Consider the following 23,171-nt stretch of genomic DNA (forward strand, 5'->3'; position numbering starts at 1 on the left):
CCCAAGTTATCTCAGAAGCAAATACCCAAAATGAGTACTGACAGACACATTTCAAAATGCTTTCTCTTCTTCCAAAGGACGATCACAGCGGTCAGAACTCAGCACCTCAGAATTCTCTGGGTGGCTCTTAACACTAAAATTGAATAGTTTTACACAGAATGTAGGCTTACCACAGCTTTGTCCAAGTTATATTTTTTGAAAAAGCACTTCAACATCCATAAAAAACTTATTTTTATACAGCATTCCACTCCACATTCCTCATCATATGAGCACAGCCTCCACACTCCAAAAGAATTTTTCCAACAGACTATTCTATAAGTCATTGCTTGAGCTCTCACACTAAGACAAGACTCCTAAAACTTGTTATATAGCTATTTTAAAACATATTTTATTTTCATTAAGTTCACTGATGTTTTTTAATCCTCCTTCTATTTTGTTGTCTGTGCCAGAACATGGATAGTATAATATTAAGTACAGATCTAGTCTTGGAGCTCAGTGAACATATATGTATATAATTGCTTCATTTTATTAAATGTCATTCCAATTGTTAACAGAATTGTATAAGCAAAGCAAAAGCTGTATATGAATTTCTCAGTCCTGCAGGCAAGCTTACCTACAGGCTGCAGTACAGCTTCTGGTTTGAGCTTATCTATGGAAAAAGGGCTCCATTCACAGGTATGTAACAAGAAGTGTGCTAGCTGTGCCCCAGCTCACCTTTAGAGCTTGCTCACGAATTCACACACTTTAGTGTTTTTTATGAGTCAGTACTTTTAAAAGTAACTGACAAACATCCTCTGGGAAGCATTTCTATAAACACATCTTTGAAAGACAAAAGCCCTGACCCCTACATCATTCATGTGGAATTTCGGGGAAAAAAGGACCAGCCACTTGACATCGGCTGCTCTGGCATGTCACAAGAGAGGCAGCAACATAAATAACTCCGGCTCAGATTGTTAAAGAGGGCTTGTGTATTTTTCTGACTGTGGCTCAAAGAAAGTAAATGAAGTTATTTATTGCACATAAATCAGCCAGCTGGTAGAGAATGCAATGGGAGTAAGAATCTTAATATCTTTTATTTTTACAAACCCTCTACCATTAGTTCTAGAGTATTTAATACAGTTTCAATGATCATATTTTTAAGAGTGAGTTGAAGAGATTATAGGCTGATACTTCCAACAAGTAGTCATAAAACACTGTAGAAAATTAGAAGCTGCCTCAAAAATCTATAAGTAAAAGACATTTTTAAGTGTCTTAACTATTTAATCACCATTCCCAGAAAATAATCTATTCCATTTCTCAGATTTTTACTGTAGTCTCCTTTTTATGTAATATACTATTCTATGTACTGTTTATTCATATGTTTTGGAGGAAAAGGAAACAAAGCAAATGGTGAAATATGAAAAATAATCATCCCTGCAGGTGAAAATTATTGACTATAAGACCTCTACCTTCAGCATCACTGTCAGGAAATACCAGAGGCAGCTTCTGAACTCAAATTCAAGTCAAAGTTTGATAAGTAGTTCTTGGCTCATGGAGATTAAGGAATACAGAAAAACTACTCTGAATCATCTAATACAGAATCCCAATGAGGAATGCAAAAACTTTATGCAGATCCTAACAGAAAGAATTCAACTGCACAGCAGCTAATACAGTGTGCCCCTTTGATCCACTGTCAACACAGCTTGTACTGTAGTGGCAGAATACCCAGACAAAATGGTATTAAAAGAAAAAAGAAAAACTTGTATTTCAGTTAACTAATCCTGCTGATGCCTGACTGTATTTCCCAGTTATTAAGACTTTCTTATTGCCATATACACCAGGTCTCCCAGCATTCAAAGGAAATCAGTCAAGAAGTTATTTTTTATCTCTGGTAGGAGCAACAGAGTTGCGCTAGAGGTATGAGGGCGTTTTTAAGTGAGATTTTTCAAGCCCATATGCTGTTACAGTTGCAAATCTGAATCACATTGTTGTTGCCTGTTACTGCCATTATTTATTAGGCTGAAGGGGTAGTATTTTTTTGTCATGGTTATTCCAAATACTGAATTCCTAACGAACTGTGCAGTAGTTCTTCCAATGCTGTATTCAATTCCTGCCAGCCCTTACAATCTTTTAATATTGATTCCAGTAGTTAAGGAAACAATGTCTTGGTACCTTGAATATCAAAAGATTTGGCTCACCTTTGATATTAACATAAAAGTATTTTAGACCATGAATCATAAAAGTCTTTTTTGTTTAAAATTTAGTTCAGTGTAACTGCAAACCCTAGACAGTTGAAAAAACAAGATATTTACTCAGTGATCTAATGACAACAGAACACCCTACTCACTGTTTCAAATCTGAAGTATTGCATATACAAATAAATACAAGTGAATCACTTTCAGTGGGCATAAAGTAAACTTACCATACATAGAACTGAAACCAACAGCATGTGTTTTCTGTGCAAGAAAACTTCTGTTGGTATGGATGACAGGTGAGTATAAATGCCTTTCAATTTGCCTATTTTTCCATCAATGATGCAAGGGACTCTAGAACACATGGATGTTTCTACATACTCTGTAAAACTTACATAATTCTTGCAACCATAAACTTTCCTTAGTATGTATGCCTGTATAAAATATAAAGAGATGGAAGCAAGAGGTTTTGCAGATAAAAGCTCTTACAAACATTTCTTGTGTATACATACACACACATAATATATATATTAATTGTGTGTGTGTGTATATACATACATCTCTACAGAAGAGAGAGCTCTAGATACAATATCCAAATGTGGCAAATAAACAACTTATAAGACTTGCAACGACTGCAAAGACACTTATTAAGTATTTCCTGCACAAATTAATGAAGCTATATGAATCTCATCAAGTCATATCTTTCAAAAATTTACTTGCACATAAATTCAAAAGGAAAAAAGCCTTATAATAGCTTGCTACAGAAGCAATTTTATACCTAGCCATAACTGTAATCATTACGTAGTATAGCAAAGAGATTAAACAGGCTTCAATCTCTGAGGATGAGACAAAACAAGAGGATATTTTGCATTACATTAATTGCTTTATTTTGTGAGTAAACCTAGCACAAGCAAGACACATATTAGACATCAGCTATGTGCATGAAAATGCTTCATGATCTACTGATTGGTGCATACTAATTGCTCCATGACAGAGTGCATCTCTAATAAAAGCCCAGAATTAAAGAAATATTCTTTGTCTGAGCATGTACCCAATTCACATCAAGACAGCTGTCAGCTGATGTCAATTTTTAATGTGCTAGATGCATTGATAAGGAACGTTACCTAAAAGCCTTCCTTCACTAATGTCCTCAAAGCCCATGGAATAAAATATAATAAAGGCCACAGAAGGACCCCATTCTGGTGAGGGGGTAAATGGACAGGATTAAAGAAACTTTTTTACAATACATAGGAAACAGTGCAGCTAGTAGTATATGCCCACGAGAGTACAGTTTACAAGGCTGGACACAGAATTGCACCAACACAGTTATGTCACTTCCAACACACAAGTTTCTATCTCTGCAGAGCCCTGCGTAGCACTATTTGAACTTACCACCCTGGGTCAGGCCACTGTTTGGGATGCAAAGAAGGAAATGCAGTGAGACTGCTGCCCCTGCAACCCCCCAGACATTGTAATCTAGGGCCATTGTTATATTCCAAGGATGGAGAAGTTGCCAAGTTAGAGGAGGGTTTATACAAAAAAGTGTGTCATACTGTTTTCACAACTTGGAAATGATCACCACTGCCAATTGCAAATTGCAGGGAAGAGAGAGAATCTAGCAAAGTCATTTGTAAAGTTACCTCCACATAGGCTAGTTTTGCCTTCATTTTTTTCCCATATTGATGTTGTTAATTTAATGATTGCTTCAACACTTAGCATAACTGGCTCGGACAGACTTCAGAGAGGCTCATACAATTCCACTGCCTCTTTCTTACCAGAGCATTACAAGACTATCAAATAAATTAATTAGACCATAATTCTCAAAATAAAGTTAAACTATGTTCAGAGCAGCAGCTGCCAAGTGAATCAGGCCAGAGCACAACACTATTCGTTTTTACCTGTGACTAGTATGATTCTCTTTCTAATCATAGATCAGTTTTCATTTATTGCCTTTCCAGCATCTCAATCATCCTTCACTGAGTATTAGTTATAATCCCCACTTTTGCATTTTCAACATTTTTTCTCTATCTCCCACTCAAAATGAAAGCTTCCCTTCCACAGTTCTGTTACGAAACAAAGCAAGCATTAAGGTTGAGTGGGGGAAAAGACAGCTGAAATCATATTCTCTTTGAACCTAAGCATTTCCATTTTTAACAGACTCAATCCTTTTAAAGATGCTTGAGAAGAGCTTTTGAAAAAAACAAAACTAAAATTAGATCGTTTCTTTGTTTTTTTTCTGGAACTGTATTTCTTTGTTTTGTCACGTTTCTTTGATCCCGCAGAACTGAGGCCAAAATTTACATTTCTTCACCTCCTCTAAAAATACCCAGTGTTGCAGCTGCCTGAGTCTGACCTACTGGCATACAAGGGAAGGTTTTGAAATGCAGTCTATCAAGACATCTATTCCTACTACTGTAAAACTAATTTTATAATCCATCCATATAAGATACTTCAGCTTGACAACTTCCCACAAACCACTGAACTGTTACCTGCAGTTTTATACACCATCAGTCAAACCCAGGCAAATATAAATAAATAAAAGCAGACAAAATGAGTGAGAGGCAGCTCAATTAAAAACAGCTGGAAATGAAGTCATGATAAAAAGAAAAGGTTACTTTCTGAAGAAAAGAATCTTCCAGAAGGGACGAATGAGTAAGGGAGGAAAAGACCACCAAATTAAAAATAACAGAAGAAATTTCAAAGTTGGTAATGAAAAATTAATAAAAAAAACTAGATGAGTTGGGGAGAGTCAGAGGTTTCAAATGGGGAAAATACAATTTTTTTGGTTTTATATTTATGTTTTATATCTAACAAAAATATCTAATTTTTCTGTTAAAGATAAGCTTGTTGCAATGAATTACCTGGTTTTTAAAAGCAAATTTTCCTAGAACTGTTATAAAACATGACCAGCACCTCTTCCCTTTTCCTGGGGTTTTTGCTATGTGTCTGACTAACTAAATGCAGGTACCCCAAAATCTTTGTTCTAAGTACCACGAAGAGAAAATTCAAAATATCTCAAATTTCAAAACAGAAGATGTCTTTTCTGGTTTTTACCCTGTAACTTATTGCTACAGAGGTCTTTTAACACCTTCTTAGTTACACGTGTTGTTTGCAAAATGAGGTCAGGTCTTAAATTAGGTCCTTCCTGTTGTATTCAAAAAGACAATTCTAATCCATGCCAAATATAGAGATAATGAGAGAGTCTTTAACACACCAAGCATCGCATATTTAACCAGTGAATACTTGAAATAGAACTGGAATATGCAGTAAAATCACTCCTCCTAAAAATAAAGTTTTATCAACAAGCCCGAACACAGTTTTGTAAATTCCCCAGTCTGAGTTTTCTTTAGTTGGAAGGAAAACTACTAAGGTAGTTTTCTACATCAACAATTGCACTGTTCTTAGGGCATCTCTTCTAAAATGCAACAGAATGCAATTATTCTCAAAACTCAGACAAAGAAACTCAACTACAGATTTCAAGGCTCTTCTTTCCCACTATGTCCACTACTTAAAACATGAAACTTTCCATGTGCTGGAAATCCATTTGCAGTGTATTCTACATTTCAACATGCACTAGATAATACTGTACAAGAGATAGCTAGAACATGCAACATCTGTTACAATATTCTGTGTGGCATTTGCAAAAATGCAAGTGACTAAATGAATGACCAAATCTGGAAAAAGACAGATCCCTTTGGAGAGTTTCTGAGCCAGTGTAAACTACAAGTAGAGATATGATTATGCCTGTCATAATAGTGTCCTTAGCCAATGTTCTTCAGCCTTATGCCCTTCCCTCAATGGTTATCCAATTTATTTTCTGCAAGACTAAAATACCTGGATTATCAATGGTTCCAGTAATTTCTCCACTGTAAAAGTCTGGATCTGCAGATCCTGAGGATCAATTTTCAGTTTAATGCTCGGCACTTTTGTTGACATTTCACCTAGGTACAAAAGAAAATAAAATTCCAATAAGCAATTATTATCCACAATCACAAGTCTCATTGCCCTCTGTCAGAGCACAGAGCTGCCTACAGGAGCACAGACTCGGTACCATAACAGGCTTAGGATTACAAGAGATAAAATTATTTTTTCTGATCCCTCATTTCTAAATTGTGCAAAAAAAATGCAGGTATTTCCATAAACTGTGAGATAATCGATTTAGAGTACATTTAATTCCCTGTCCTCCCTTCCAGATTTCTCAATTGACAGTATATTAAAAAATACACAAGGATAATTGCATTAGAAGACCTTTGAATATAAGTTCTCTAATAGTCAATAAAAAGGAGTTTTAAAGCAAAAATTATACATTACATTACTGAATCTATCACAAAACAAAAACATGAATGCTATGTGCACAATACCTGTATCTTATTCCATGTGCCAAATTACACTGGTCATAATAAACACTTTAAGAACAAAAAGCTCTTAAAAGTCGTAACAATTAATAGCAGGAGAAAGTGAAACATTTAGTTATTTTACACCCTCTAATAACAAATATTTTCTAAGTGTCAAGACAGGTTATGTCAAGAAAGCCTATTACTGAAGTCAGCAAGATGGAAGTAAAGCTAAGTGAAGTCTTTAAAGTGAATAAATCATCCATTAGGAGCTTGATCCAAAGTCCACCGATGTTAATTTAAGAGTTTTTACTGAGTTCACTGGGCCATGGTCAGACCTTCAGCCACAGTGAAATGTGTGTGTGCCAACAAAGAATTATAACTGTGCTTTAGTAGGAATGCAACTGATTATTGTCCCAAAATAAAAAACATTTTAAGTTTTCCAGTAACTTAACTTCCCATAAAACATAGCTCAGCAAAGCCTTTTTAGCCGATAAAGACCTCAAACACACAAATAATGGATATCTGTCCTTTTTAAGCAGGACTTATTACAACCATTACTGCTGTATAATAAAGTAATAAGGTACTGCAGTTGTGCAGGCTGAAGAGATATATTGTCACCTTCCACTGAACCTAGCATTGATTTAATACACACAGTATGTTTAGGGTTTCTATATCAAGTTGTGTAGAAACAGATCCAAATTGTTTGCCACAGAACAGTTATCCACATTTCACTTGCAAGCAAAGATAGTATGAATAATAATTAAAGAATTAAGGTTAAAGGTAATTTAGGGGGTTGCCATTCTTAGTAAAGATAATGCAAGTGCCAAGTTTATTCTTTTATTACAAGCTATACTAGTCACAGCCCTAAGTTCCCACAGATTCAGTTGCATACAGTCAGGTTATAGCATATTTAAAGAATTGATTTTTCAGTTTTAATTCCAAATCAAAAGACAAAGGGAAGAAAAACTTGAGTTCAGACTGACTAGAACTACACTTTTCCTTCCATGGAAATTAGTAAGAGAAAGAGAACTCTAGAAATGTCAATGTATTTGGCCATATATTACACATTTAACTTTTAGATACTTGTAACAATTCCCAAGGAAATAAAATCTCAGACTCCTCAAATCACCGGCATCAGTGGTTCTTTTTCTGTCCAATGAATGAGTAGGTAGGATACTCCCACAGTTTTGAAATACTCCAGTTTAACTTATCCCTCTGTTTGAAGGGGACCGAGCCCCCTCATCATTCACTGCTTCAGAAACAAGTGGTGGCCCCTAGTACGGAAAAGGACTGTGGCCCTTCTGCTAGCTCTAATTGTTATGTATCCTCCCTCATGTGGTGAAGTTGCAGCTATGCAAGTGTACAGACCACACCTCTTATGCACAAAGCTTCACTGCAGCTGTTGCAAAGTGCTTTGAGATGGATGACTCTGTATCTTCTACTGGTTCAGTTCTACTCAATGTAAAATACTTATTTACTCACTGAGCTCAGAACAAAACAGGCTGAAAACACTGCATAACTGTAGAGACTGGTCATTAAGACATGTTCCCAGAAGGCAAAATATTGTGTTTCCAAACTTTGCTTAACCAGTGTTTTCAGAATTTCAGACTAAGGAGAACCGCAAGAGACAGAAGGCATCAAAAGTCAACAAATTCAAAATATCTACAAGCACATTCAACATAATAAATGTCCTACTGAATCAGACCAACAGTCTATCTAGCCCAGTATGTTTGTTATGGCCAGGCTATCAATTCTTGCTAATACACTGTATATGCAACAAAGCAAGAAATAAGACAAGCTCTTTCCATCTGCTGTTCAGTGGAGGAATCAATAAGAGACACATTTACAATCACTCAGAGGGCTTCATACAATCTCAAAGGGCTGGCACCTATTAACTGTATCATTTTATTGAATAATGAATATTCAGAAAGGTTCTGTGTCTGCAAAGTAGATTAAAATTCAAACTTTCTTATAGCTACAGCTATATAGTTATTTCCAGTAACATCTGCTATACTAGCAAGGGAGCTATCAGTAACCTGGAAGCCAGGTTCCCACTAATATTCAAACCTCCACACCATCTTTTGAATTAAAGATAGCAAATATTAACGGGAGACCCTTTTTAACCCATTAAAGTAAGCTTTCCTACAGTACTAATAACTTGTTCTTAAAGCCACAAATGTCTGTCATTCATATCCCTGCTCTTCTCAGCTAGCTTCAACTCCAAACTGCACTGCTATTTAACAGCTTCTTAAACCGCCTCTCCTATAACAAACCAGTAGTGTGTGCACCTTTGGTTGACTCTGCAGCACTGGCAAATAGTGCGTCATGTCTGTGCCTACCTGTCAGCACCTACCTGGTACAGCCTATCAATACACAGCAAAGAAGCACCTATACTGCTGAAAAGCTGTTTCTGCTGTGCTGTTCCTCCCTGAATCAAAAAGCCTTTTAATTCATCAAGATACTCTCCTCTGGCTTCACTGGAATTGCATCAAACCATATCATTTCACACTCTTGAAAAGACAGACTTTTTTTTACTGTCGGCAGTTCACTAGCTGTGAAAACCTTTGGCCAACCCTCCAATGAGTCTGCCTTTCATTCATATTAAAAAAAATATTGTTATGATATTGCTGGTTCACAGCCTGTACCTTTGACATTTTCACAAGCCTCCCAGTATATAGGTAATTCCTGAAATCCTTCACAATAGTTGCAAATAGATGGTATCAATTGTGCTGTGAATTTTTTTCTGGTTAAGTCATATATCAGTTGCAAGGGGACAGGTAAGACCTGGGTGGAGATAGCACTTCATGCTTCTACTGAGATTTGAAGAAATGACTAGGTGATTTTCTGGTTATTTTTTCTGCAGATACACTCATGCTTTAACTTCACAGTGGCTTCCCCTCAATTCTTGATAGAAGGGTGTTAGCAACTGCTTTTCTCAAAATTCAGAAATAAAATCTTGGCTGCCTGCAGCAAGAGCTACTCTCCATTCTCACAGCACAGCTTCCTATACTACAAGTCATCTACAATGATCAGACCTTTCCTAAAATCTGGCAGATAAAAATGTAGTTGTAATCACAGTCAATTCCTTTTACTAGAGATCAACGTGCTCCAGAATCATACCACTGAGCAGTCTCAAACTTGGGAATTGTTACAAATCAAATCCCATTTTTGCAGATCAGAAAAATGTGAATCCATGTGCTATCACTCTCCCTTTTCTGGGGTTTTGGGTTGTTTGGAGGTTTGTTTTTTGGGTTTTTAACCCTAGTGTATTGTCTAACATAAACATTTTCGTTCTTTGCTCGAGCTCGATATTGTTTTTGAAAATTTCAATTATATTTTAAGGTATAAGTAACTTACTTAAGTTCTCACTTGCTGATTCTAGTCCATGGGGTTTTTTTAAAGTAAAACTCTAATGTTTCCTGAAAATATGGAAACAAGTTTGCAAGCCAATGCAGTGAAAACTACAAAACCTTAAAATAATTTTGATACCTTGACATTTTATTTTTAACTTGCCAGGCTTACCTTATTGTTATTTACATTAGCTAATCAGTGTTTAAATAGGATTTTTTTTAATTTTTATTTTTTAAATCAAGGCAAGGATAATAGGTGATAGAAAGTAAAGATCATTTGGGGGTTTTCTCTGATATTTCCACTTAGAAAGTGAACTTCTGTCCTTCCTGATTATCTTCATTGAGGCAATAAATTTTGGTGCTTGCCTCAGGAAAAACATGAGAATCACAGTCCATAGTCTATGTTTTTAAAAATATGTATTTCTACTCCAGTATAATATGCAGTCTAATCACAGTAGGGATCTTGACTGTGAGATATTCTGGTAAAAGGCTGCTATAACCTCACACTCCGTTATATTAACCTTTACAGTAGGCAATTTCAGCACTGTAGACCAACAGCTCTTACAACACTTAGGATGTTAAGCATGTGTCACGAGATACAGTTATGTGTCAGAACAGTCAGAAAAGCAGCCACCTTGAACACTCCTAACAAGTGCTACAAACTTTAAGATAATGAGAATTTTGTCTTTTCAGCAGATGTGTCCAAACTGAAACTGCTGAATCTTTTGGTGTAAGAAAAAAAGACACCAGAAAAAGTCAGTCTGTATCCATCTGCAATAGAATGTGAACATAGTACCTAGAGCTTTTAAACAATCTATAAGTACACTTTATACGGACATAAATAAACTAATTCATGTCAGAAAGCAGAGCCAAAGATATTCTGCATAAATTAGAAAACGTTAACTTTAGAATCCATTTCCTGCTAGATCATTAGAAAGCCAATAGCACATCACTCACCTATCCTAGAATATATATGGTCCATATTCAGCACTAAAGCAACTGCCTATGTAATTTCCTTGTGTTAGGAACTTCAGTGCAACTGCTAAGGCTCACTATTAGGCTTCTGAGGCATCTGCAAGGGACTGCCTGACAAGCTCTCCAGTGTATTTCAGGATGACTGACAGGACACAGTGGCTGCTGGAGGGGTGGCAGGGGGATGGGCATCCTTAAAGCTATATACTAGAGCACAAATATGTAAAAAAAATGTAAAGTTAAAAAGCTTTTGAACAATTAGATGACATGAAACATGTCATTATTGATACTTCTGGTGATTATTCTTGCAATTTTCAGAACAGCTACTGTTTTCCTATACATTCTGATTGTATGCCAACTGCTGTCTCGAGGCAATGACTCAGTCTCAGACTTTTGAGCTGGACAGCAAAGGGATTCATAAGGCTATCACCCAGCAACTTGGCACCAAATTTGTTTTCTCTAGGGTTTTTTTTCTATTGAACACAGACATAAAATGTATTATCCTATCAATTTCATAAAATGCACAGGCCTATTACCTTCTAAAAAACAGGGAACACAAAATATATTAGTCTGGATTAGTATTTTTAAACAAGATACACATGGACAGGACACTTGAGGACTTCCAGGATGTGAAACATTGCTGAGAGTATGTAATATATTTGATTATTTGTTCTTCATTTCAATATTTATTATACAGCTTCATCAGTTGGTGCCAACACCACTCTCTGAATAGAATTTGTTAGTCTCTTTCTGCAGAGTCAGTACAGCAACTGGAAATCAGATTTTGCAGAAGCCACAAAAACAGTCACCGCATTTTTCTTTAATCCTTTAGCTGATCCATGAACTAAGATATTCAGAATGCTAAAAATGTACTAGTTCCATTTTCAATACAACAGCATGGGTTTTTTTTGCTTGAAGAACTTTGTGGGCCAGAACATGTCTGGAATGGAGCAATACCTCTGGCACCTGGAAGGATCTGGCCATTTAACACCAGGAAAAACCTATAATGCACCTGCCAAATTTTTAAATTTCCATACAAAGCTGTCAGGTTACACACTAACTACCTCAGATTTTATCACTTCTTATCACTAGTAACACGAAACACGTCTGTTAATGCAAAGATACCACAAAGGAAAGATGAGCTGGAGAACTGAAGAAGGTGACAAGATTCAGATCCATTAATAACATTCATCCACTGAAGATTATTTTATTTAAACTGGCTTTGCATTTAGATGTAGACCTACAGTGAAGTAATTGGAAGATAATTTTTAAACCTAAGAGAAGAAAAAAAAAATAACAACTTTTTTTTTCTTTTTACATTCCCTTTCACTTCTGTCTGTGCCTGCTTTCTCCCTAGAGTACTTTTCCAATCCATTGGCCAACTTCAACCACATCTGAAAAGCAGATGAAATTCCCAAGGACATAAGGTTTCTGTTAAGTTCTTCAACATACTTCTCAGCATAAATAGTGTCATACATCATCCCTTATAATGAATATACCAAGGAAAAGAACACAGCTTAAGCCTAGTTCTTACTGGATACTGGAAAATACAAATGGCAAGGAACAGGTTATGACTGACCTACTGGCATGAAAAGGTTTAATTAAGGTTTATGGAAAAAAATGTTTGAGATGGGGGAAAGCATCACACCTCCATGAACTTGTCTCATGCTGACTTTCTGATCTCTAGTGAGATAACAAATAAAGATTTTTCCCAGGGTTATAACACTCAGAACACGCTCTCTTTCCCTGTTTAATAGTCAAGCCTACTTTTTCTACAATGCATTCCCTGAAAGTACTTTTTCAAGCAGAGGTTGTCTTCCAATACAACATAAGGAAACAGAATCACAGAGGAAAAATTATTTATTCAAGATCACACAGAATGCCAGTGGCAGAATCAGGGATGGAGTGCTGAAATACACCATCTAGTCACTACAGCATCTTACTCAAACTTTCTTTAACTGAGACCAATAAGCAGGCTAAGGGCAGTAAAACATTTCCAAATACTATTTACACTATAAATCTAAAGAATATAATTTCATCTTCCATACTTATGTCGAAGTTATCCCGATACCAGTATTATTCTTAGTAAGGTCAGCTAATACACTCTTCTCCCTTAAACACACTGTCAAAATTACTGCCTTGGTTGAATGCACGCACTTCCAGCCAGTTGCGACACACTGATGAATTCTAGGAGATGTTCCAGCAGAGGTGTGACTCCTACAGCCTGACCAGCTACGGAACTTTTGGCTTTGGCACCAGCATGCCAGGCTGTGCTTTCCAACCAACAGCTATCAAAAATATGTGCATTATGGTCCTGAGCCTAGAGCCACAGCAAGGAAAATCTTCTCCATGGAAGTGGAACCATAGAAACGTGTGAACCTGACAATGTTCTCACTGTATTAGCAGTAAACTAAATAATTCCACTGATATCAATGACATTCTAGTGGGTGACAGTAGAACCAAAGCAATCCTGCTTGGTTTAGAAATGCTTTAACAATCTTATCTTCATAACATGTCTACCAGGTACATTTTTGCAGGTACTGGAGCTTTTGGTCCTGAACTGCAGTTGTAATATTGAACATACTGAAAAAGCATTCACTTCAAAAAAAGAAGGTGGTGTGACATCAGATTCATTTAATTCAAAAAGAAAAGGTTTTCATTAATACTCTTTGGAGACATTTCAAATTCTTAAAGAAAAAAAATCCATTGAGATTGGTTAAGTGTCTGTGCTATTTTCACTGCCTGCACTTCAAGCACGAAACAAGGATCTCTGTTTAAGTGGCATATAGCTCCTACATGGATGGCTATCCTGTGCTGGTAATGATAGGTTAAGAAGGTCTGGCTCCAAGCCCTCCCTTTTGTTATCACTGTTAAAAGTGTTCCTATCTCTATTCAGAACCAGAGACTGTGTTTAAATAAAGTTCAAGTTGACCTTCCACTAAAAATAGGATATTGTTCAACTCATTAAAAAAAACAGACAACAAAAAAATCCCATGATGTGCTACTGAAAGGTTTTTACATTTTATTTTTGTTAAATGCAATGTCCTGATTTCCCCTTTTTGTTATCTGCAGAGGGTTATCTATTGCAAAATTATACTATACTGTTTTGCTTAACCAATGTCTCTTAGTTGCAATGAGGTAAAAAGACATGGTTTACCCTTCTCTTTCTAGAGCTGCTACTCTTGCCAAGTGATTTTCTTGTTTCATACCCATGCATTATCCCTGGATGCCTCACCATCATGTACCATTTTATGTAACTGTTTTCAAGTTGAAATAAAGGCTTGCATTATTTGTTTTGTCCAGTGACCCACATAGCATAATTGTTCCCAGTTGTCTACAGACACGCATAAAACCACCCCAAAATTAAGGGTACCATACGTGATTGATACTTCTTAAGTATATAACTTTGAGATATGCATGAAAATAAGAGAAATGGTTCTCAGAAACTGCAGCATTTTGGATATTGGCAAGCAGCTAGTTAGCTAACACCTACAAAAGCACGATCTAAAGAACAGGAGACAGTACATAAGCAAAACCATATTCCCACCATGCCATGCCTCTATACATGGGCAGACCATTGACATACAGATTAATTGTTCCCACAGGGCTCCTGATACTGCACAGCACTTTATTTCCACTATCAAGTCAGAAAACCAATTTCAAATCAAAATGTAGCTCAGAAGAAAAACCCTACTTAGTTGATACATCAGTTCTGGTGAAACAGCTTCAGAAATAATGACTGAAGACATTCCTGCCCATTTTGACCTCCATTCTCATTCCAACTCAAGAGCATAATGGCTAAAGAGCAACCACAAAAAAAAGAAAAAAAACCAAAACCAACCGAATTTTGTTCCCAAGGTGGATAAGTTTCCTAACATCAACCAGCTGATTAGGAATAGAAGAGAACAGCATCATTATGCATTTTTCACCAGGCCTAATTCTTTGCTGTTGGATGTCTTTTGGGCTTCACTAGCTTTGAACATAGCTTGCCTTTAATAAGAGGAATCCAAATGGATTTTCCATAATGGAAAATTGTCTTAGTATACAGGAAGTTTTAGAAATATACCAATCGTTATATTGAACATAACAGCCCTCCATCACCCCTCACTTATAAACAAGTGCCTTTCATATTTTAAAATCAGAAACAGCTGTATAAAATTGCCTGGTAGAGTAATTCAGTATTTTCAACACCGAGGTGATAAATGTACGTATACATAAACTTTCCTTGCATTAGACACAAAATCCAGCAAAGTACCAGGAGGTAAATTAAACCTTTTAAAATAACAGCATCCACGCAAAATTTTATACTTCCTTTTCCAATATTCCAATATGTTTTTTCACATTTGGAAAACACAAAAACACATTGCAAAACTTTGACTACTGGCTTCAAGTGACAAGACTATGACAATTTAAAATACTCAGAACATTTAAAATATCATGTTTAGAAGTTCTTCTTCTAAAAAGCTGGTTAAGAAAACCAGCTTTTTATCTCAAACTTTTGAAGTGATCATTTGATTAAGCAACTATAGTTCCACTCACAGCTTCGTGTACTTTCACTAAGTGGAAAATTCCCTTCATTTCTCTTCAATCTTACCTTCTATATCAAGAATCTAAGAGATTCTAGAAACAGCTCTGTGAAGAACTCTTCTTGATGCAGCTGGACTCCAGAGGCACTGACAGTAAGACAGCAAATGGTTACTTGTCATTCCTAACCTATGAGAAATGAAATAGGAGGGGAAGAGAATTAAAGTGGGGAGGGCACTACCCACTTAGGACCTCCCCCTAAACTGTTAGTTCCTGACTTCACTGACAACTTGCTACTGAAAATACCACTTAAAGAAACCCCAAGCTCTTTCCTAGTCTTGCAAACATAGTTTGGCACTGAGCTTTTAGACCAGAAATCAGACACCATTTAAATCAGTGGCAAAGCCCCCTCTGAAATTGATGAGGTTTAGGTTGTACATGGGAGGGGAAAGGGAAGAGGGAAAGCAAAGGCCACTATTGTAAAAGCCTGGCCAAATATAGTTGCAACCTACATATCCTAAAAGTTCATACAAACCATGCTGTACATGACAATCTTCTTCATTAACCTTCACAAAACACTCAAAACATACTTCCAGGTCAATAATCTCACATGTGTAAGATTTTCCAGCAAGGCAGCCATTTAAGAAATGGATATGATTGAAGTTTTGTTAATTTGCTATTATAGCGAAGTTGAGTACCCTGAAGCACAGCATGCAATACCACTCATGTAAAAAAAACTCTGGAAACTCCAAAAAGGTAGAGGTTGCTCAATATTTATACCTATTCTGCTAGAGACTCTATTCTGCTGCTTAAGATCTTAATGGTCTTAAACTATTCAGTCTGAAAATTTGTATGAGGTCCATGCCTCTAGCTGAATTTTCTTTTTGGAAAATTTCAGCCATAGCAGCTTGGCTATTTTTAGTTGATTTAGAGGTAAAAAGGGCATCTGAGGAATAAGTACATATTGTGACTATTCATAAGTGAGGAAAAAAACAAGACTTGGACAGACATAAGAGAGAGTACTGAAATAGTTGGATGGAACACAAAAATAAAAAATAAAAATCAATCACATTTGGGCCAAGCCATTTCAGTAGCATCTTCTGCACTTAAAGCTGCATAGAAGGAAAAGATTTGAAAGTCAGATAAAAAGTGTATAAAGAACATCTTACAGAATACTTTTTTCCCCTGCAATAGCATTATATATTATTCATAGAAACTAAGCAGACTTTCCTAGATGATATAATAATTTATTATGGGGAAATGTACCTGGTATTGCCATGTTAAACTTACAACTTTATTCATAATTCATTCATCTCAGAATTTTTTCAAGTTTCAACCTTGAGAGATAATTCTTCCTTTGCTCACCTTCAACTCATGAATTTAGAAGACATGAACAACAATAGTCAGGGACGCAAGCTGCTAGACTAAGAAAGATTAAATTTTCTGAGCACTATATTAAAACTACGTGATGCAATCCAAGTCTAAATCTTACTAACTGCAGTTAGTACTTCTCAGTATTTCTTAGCTATCTTGTTTACTTCATTAATGTTATTTGAAAGTGAAGAACAAACAAAACCACAATTCACTTAACTGCAAGATTCAATATAGACAAGTGGAGTTATGTAGATGATGCCTATTGCAATTTTTTAAATCATTAGATCTTTGTAACTACACCGGTGCTTCATTCATGAAACACATTACTACAGTTGTGAACAGACATCCTCCTTATTTTAATAGGTACATAAAGGAGAGGTGTGGAAAAATGCTAGTTTTATTTAAAGTTCTTTGACCTGTCATCTGCATTATCAAATGAGGAATGGGATTCAGTCACTTAAGCTAAGCAGCTGGTGCCATTTTAGATACTGCAGGGTATCCATCACATAAACCTTCAGTGTATCGCAGGTCGCCCACAGACTTCAACCAGATATGCCAAGGCTGGATATGAGCATGCTTTATGAGGCCAAAAGTGTCTAAAATGGCTCTACACACCTATGCTCAGGCACCTGAATCATTCCCAAGTTGTCTTTAACGTAATAAATCCTCTTATCAATTCGTTGTTAGAAAGGTTTTCCACTCAAACTTGGGTTTGATATGTCACCTGTGAAACAAAGTGGTAGGCACATCATTGCAAGTAAACATTTAAAGTTTTGAAGTTATGCAGTACCCACTGCAAATGCCACTGCAGTACCAATTCTTAAGTAGCATTAAAATATTCCACACACAATATCTAAAAATATGTTAATGGTATGGATTACTGTATACTATATACCATACTTCTGCACCCTGGCTGTATTCCAGATTTTCTTAACAGCCTCTTTAATATCTGTTCTCTATTAACCAGTCCTAACTCCTTATATCATAACATTACATATTGGTAAATCTAATCCTCTGACTTCAACACCTATCCCATCCCTCGCTAACTTCACTGAGCAGTTTTAATCTGTTGTTGTGCAGTCTTTGGCTGGTCAGTCCAATTCAATGGCCTCCACACAGGAAAATGAGTTCTCACCACAGAAATACCAGTCATTCTGCCGTGGAAACTACATTAATCACAAAATGAAACTTGTTGGGAGTTTTTCCTCAAATCCCTTGTGCTATATCTGTATTTTTTTTTTTTAAAGTGCATTTTTAGATTAAGTTATTCCTTTGTTCAAAGATTTCTGTCCTTTTCTGTTACATGTAATAAATTCACAAAACAGGTGATCAGTCGCTGAGGTACTTATAGAATTCAGTAGCTTCTTACAGACCAGCAGTTCAGCAATTCCTCTGACAAATTACAAGAAGTCTATACACTGGAGTAATGTCATTCCCTCATACCAAGGGAGTTTATTCTTCAATTTTTCAAAACAAAAAGAACCAACCAAGCACCAACCTGAGAAGCCTGCCAGGCCTGCTACTCTGGCAGGGGTACTCTGGGGCGGAGGATCACGCTGAAAGACCGTGGGGAGCTTTCTGCGAACCGCCAAAAGCGGGAAGCAAGGGCGAGGGGGAGGAACGCCAGCCCCCTCAGCGCGGGAAGCGGCGAGACAGGGTGAGGGCGGAGCCCCGGCCCCTCAGCGCGGGAAGCGGCGAGCGGCAGCTGCGCCTCAGCGCACGCAGGGCCCGGCGCGAAGGCGGCCAAACCCCGACACTACAAGAGTAACCCCAGGGCACGAGCTACCGGGGGTGCCGCGGCGGCTGGCGCATGGGGCGCACTGTCACCCTGACAGCTCAAAGAGGTCAAAAAGAGGCCCGCAGTGGTCGTCTGCCCTTCAGAAGAAACCTAGCCGTGGTTTCCTCTCAGCCAAAAGCACCGTCTGGTGCCTCAGACGCAGCTCGCACAAAAGCACGCAGCTGTCTGGGCCAGGGAGTGCAGGGAGTGCCCCAGCTTGTCACTGCTGTCCCAGGGCAGCTGGGATAACACCTGTGTGAGGAGCCACCAGGTGGATGATCAGTTCAGCCTCGTGGCAGAGCTAAGAAGGGTAAGATGAACGCTTTAGGAGTATCAGGGAGTGTGAGAACAAAGGAGGCTGGCAGACCCGCTCCCTGCCATCGCTGAGGCAAATGCACCGCATGGACACATCACAGAATGCGGAGCCTCCCCAGCCTACTCACCAGCAGGCAGATGGAGGGGTTTGAAGTGACAGGGAGGAATAGAGTCAGGTCCCTGCTTGGGGCAGCAGGCAAGTCACCCCCTGGCCTTCTTCACCTTCCCTGCTACTCCTATGCAGTATGTGTGCAGCTCTGGAACAAGCAGGCCAGGAAATGATGGTGTGGACAAAAGCCTGTCCATGTTGGAGGAGTTGCCCAGGGAGAGTTGATCACCCCCACACATCATGGCCAGCTCTGCTAGGAAAGGAAGAAAGGTGACTGTCATCAGTGACTCCGCTCTGACAGGAGCAGAGGCCTGGTATGCCGACTAGAGCCAGCCCACAGGAAAGTCTGCTGCCTCCCTGGTGCCCAGGTAAGGGGTGCTACCAGAAAAAAATTCTTTTCTGGTACGGCCCTCAGATTATTAACAATTACTGGTTTTCCAAGTGGGCAATGATGAAGTCCAAACAACAAGAAGTCTGAGGGCAGCCAAGAGAGGCCTCGGGGCCTTGGGGCGCCTGGCTGAGGGATCAGGAGCCAGGCAGTGCTCTCTTCTGCCCTGCCGGCTGCAGGGAGCACTGGGGCCTGCAATGGGAAGGTCAGACGGATCAATACGTGGCCCCCGGCCTGGCATCACTGGCTACATTTTGGGGTTTGTTGATCACAGGGCCACAGGCCTGCTGGCCACTAATGGGGTTCTCCTGTCTGAAAGGGGGAAAAGGATTCTAGCTCAGGAGTTAGCAGGGCTTCCTGAGAGACATTTAAACTAGATTTGAAGTGGGAAGAGAATAAAACCCTGATCATTAGAGATGAGCCTGGGGGCAGCACCCCAGTGTTGCTGGTGAGATCCATAGCACAGCTGAAGCGCATCTGTGCCAATGCCCAAAAGATGGGCAGCAAATGGGAGGAGCTGGAAGCCATCATGCAGCAGGAGGGCTATGACATAGTCACCATCATGGAAATATGGTGGGATGACTCACACGACTGGAGTGCTGCAGTGGGTGGCTACAAACTCTTCAGAAGGAACAGACAAGGAAGGAGAAGCAGCGGGATAGCCCTGTATGTCAGGGAGTGTTTGGACTGCCTAGAGCTTAATGATGGTGACAATAGCGTTCAGGGTTTGTGGGTAAGAATCAGAGGGAAGGCCAACAAGGCAGATATTCTGGTGGGAGTCTGTTATAAACCACCCAGCCAGGATTAAGAGGCCGATGAGACATTTTACAAGCAGCTGGGAGAAGTCTCACAATCACCAGTCCTTGTTCTTACAGGGACCAGATGTCTGCTGGAAATACAAAACCTTCCTTGCTGTGTTATTAGAGCTGTGTCTCAGAGACCATATTGGTACTCCCTATTCGTAGCTGAGGGAGACCAGGAGAGGGGAAGCCAGAGAAGAGCTCTGACTTCTAAGTAGCAAAGGCATTAGAAGTTTTTAAAAATGCTACCATCTCCCAACCAGTAATTAATATCTTAATAAAGGTAAGGGCTTTAATCTTTTCCATTATCCAGATAAACATCTGCAATATTCATTAAATAGCCTTTTCATTTAAGATAGCAGGATCCCATTCAACATTTCTAATGGTAACGCATGATTGCTAGATCAGATTGTGTCAATTCTTAAGCACTTTGGTTGACTGAAAGTTCTCTTGCATTTTATCATACCAGGAAAGGCATTTCAGTCATTAGCAATAGATCCTGGTGCTGTGAATGTGGAGTTAAGCAAATAAAGCCAAGGCAGTAAAATACTTCACAAGTCAGCAATCCCTTAATACAGAATTTTAGTATACTTGTGTCAAAATGTTTTCAACCAAACAGAAGGAAAGCAGAGCACCATCTTACTAGCCCCAAGAAAGGGACAGGAGCCATGAAACAGGGAAGCACAGTGCTAAATCAGGGGGAGGGACAGACCAGGTTTAATAATAAACAGTGAATAGGAGCACAGTACAGGGTTCTGAACTAGGAAAGAAAGTAGGAAACATACCCATGTCATGGAAAAGTTACCTAGGTTCTTTTTTAAATAAATTGTGCCAGAAAACATAGCATGATGAAATGCAAACTCTTTGAAACTTGACAACTCTATTGACGACTTAATTAGGGACAATTCTCATAAAGCACACAAAAAAAATCATACTAAATTAGTATCTGTTTCACAGGCAAGTTAATTTGGTGTAGTGGTTAGAACTCTAAGTGATGAATAATAGCTTTTTGTTTTATTTAGCATTCATATCTAATAGTCTCCAAATGTCTTAATGGAACTAGCAACAAAAACTTGGAGAAAAGCTAAATAAATCACTTTTACCCAAATGACCCTAAATGATTGTAAGTATATTGTAGCACACCAGAAATAACATGCATATAACATCAGTCTTACACCATGAATATATATAAATTATGTATAACATAGATGAAAACAGCAAGTGATCCCTAAAGGGCTTTTCAGTGATATTGGAGATGCCAAAAGAACTCTCGAGGTTTAGGATAAATGAAATACAGCATGTTTTAATAAGAGGAGTAATGTTATAAACTAATTCTGTATTTAAAAATTTGAATAAGTGGACTAAGAGTAGGGGTGTACAGCACAGCATCAACAAATTATGTGGAGGAGTTTATGAAACAGACTATAGGGGCAGGCCGTAACATCATTATGTAGTAGCTCCAAAATGAAGCCACTTTCGATTCTGTACCTGAAACTGGTCCCCAGATCTGTTCTTTGGGACACAGAATGGAAAGTTTTAGCCATATAGTGTTTTCTGAAGTAAATTCTTATTTTTATTGGTTGTATGGTTTAGGCATTCAGTTTTGTTACATGATCTACAAAAACTAATAGATAGAATGAGAGAAATACCAAACAAATATACTTCAGTATGCAGCATTATTTTTGCTACTGTTATTCATTAGTTTCTTCAGTAAGAAAACATGAAATTACGTAGTCTAGTGGCGCTAGCATTATCTGTTGTAATACACAATTTGTGTTGGGTTTGTTAATTCATTCACATTCTCCAAGGGAGATGCAGAATTCACTCTTGAATATTCCAAGTAACATATAAGCACAAAGTCACTGTTTCACTGACGTTGCTGTAAATGTGTCTTGTAATCTTAGGCAGAATCTATCTGCCTGCATGTTATATGCATGTTATATTCTTCTATGAAGAAGCATTCAAGGCTTTTAGGTGCCTTGGCCAGCTGCTTGGGTCACCTTTCACAGGCATCAGGGGGAGATCCTTGTCCCTAGTGGGCAAGTAAGCTCCCCTGTTTCAGAATGGTATAAGCAATTCTTCAAAAATACTTTCCAGTGGCCATTGAGAAGCCCTGAAGATGACTAGATATAAAACTGAAAGCCTAACTAAAACATTTTGGTATGTCATAGGCTAAAATTAGCAATGTTTATGCATATATATGGTTAATTTGTACACAATGATGTTGTCAAAGAATTAGCTCATTATGAGAATTCATACATATAACACTGCTTTATGAATGTATTGTTCTATAATTTTAGAATTTTGGAACCTATGGCACTTGTTTTTAAATGGGAATAAAAATTACAGGTGACAGCCTTCAGGAAGGATTCTGGTATTTAGAAAGTTTTCATAAACTGAAAATTGCTTTGGAAATGCAAACTAAATGAAAACCATCAGTGCTTAGAGTTTTTCTTCATGACAGGACTAAATGTGAAGTAAACTAAAAAAAGAAAAGCTTTAGTGTATCTCATGGGCTTTTAATGAAGATTTAACTGGCCAAAAATGAGCACAAGATAGCAGATAAAATTTCCCAATGGATATGTGTATTTTGGAAAGTAGATTTAATCTCCTAAAGGAGTCTTAAAAGTTTCATTTCTCAGTCACTTAAAATTGGCAAAAGCTGGACACTGGAATAGATAATGGAGAGAGAAAAATCTGGTTTAGGACTGTTATATAAAATAGTGGTACTAGGATAGTTTGTCCATTTTTTTTCCCCCAAGTGTTTAACTTCTGTAAGTAAAGAGGACAGATACTGCAAAATCTTTTAATAGGAATTTGGACAGTTTAACCAATCAGTAGAAGAAATGTGCAAGTGATAATCAGCATGCAAATATATTCTTCAGCATTAAATAATCTCTGTTATTACTGTCGATTCTAGAAATATAGAACTGAGCCGCAAGCATTTCAACACTTCAGTTTTCTCACCTTTTTTGACCTCAAGTGCAATGTTAATTTGGTAATCCCTATTCCATCCCTTCTCATGCATTTACTTTGTGGCTTTTTACTTTGCTG

General features: G+C 37.8%; 1 protein-coding gene across 3 annotated transcripts in view; it reads right to left on the reverse strand.

Moving 5' to 3' along the window:
* The window catches only part of CTNNA3 (catenin alpha 3), a 523,251-nt gene extending 501,226 nt beyond the window's left edge, over positions 1–22,025 (reverse strand). For 2 of the 3 annotated variants that reach the window (XM_080402758.1, XM_080402756.1), the window contains exon 1: positions 6,006–9,805. In XM_080402758.1, coding sequence (XP_080258884.1) covers positions 6,006–6,173 — 168 coding nt within the window. In that variant the 5' untranslated portion in view covers positions 6,174–9,805. Of the gene's footprint in view, positions 1–6,005; positions 9,806–10,815 lie in introns of those variants that run through there. The other variant, XM_080402757.1, reaches the window with a different exon arrangement.
* Between the last annotated feature and the right edge of the window lie 1,146 nt (positions 22,026–23,171).

This window comes from Falco punctatus, assembly GCF_963210335.1.
Source record: "Falco punctatus genome assembly, chromosome: 9".
NCBI lineage: Eukaryota > Metazoa > Chordata > Aves > Falconiformes > Falconidae > Falco > Falco punctatus.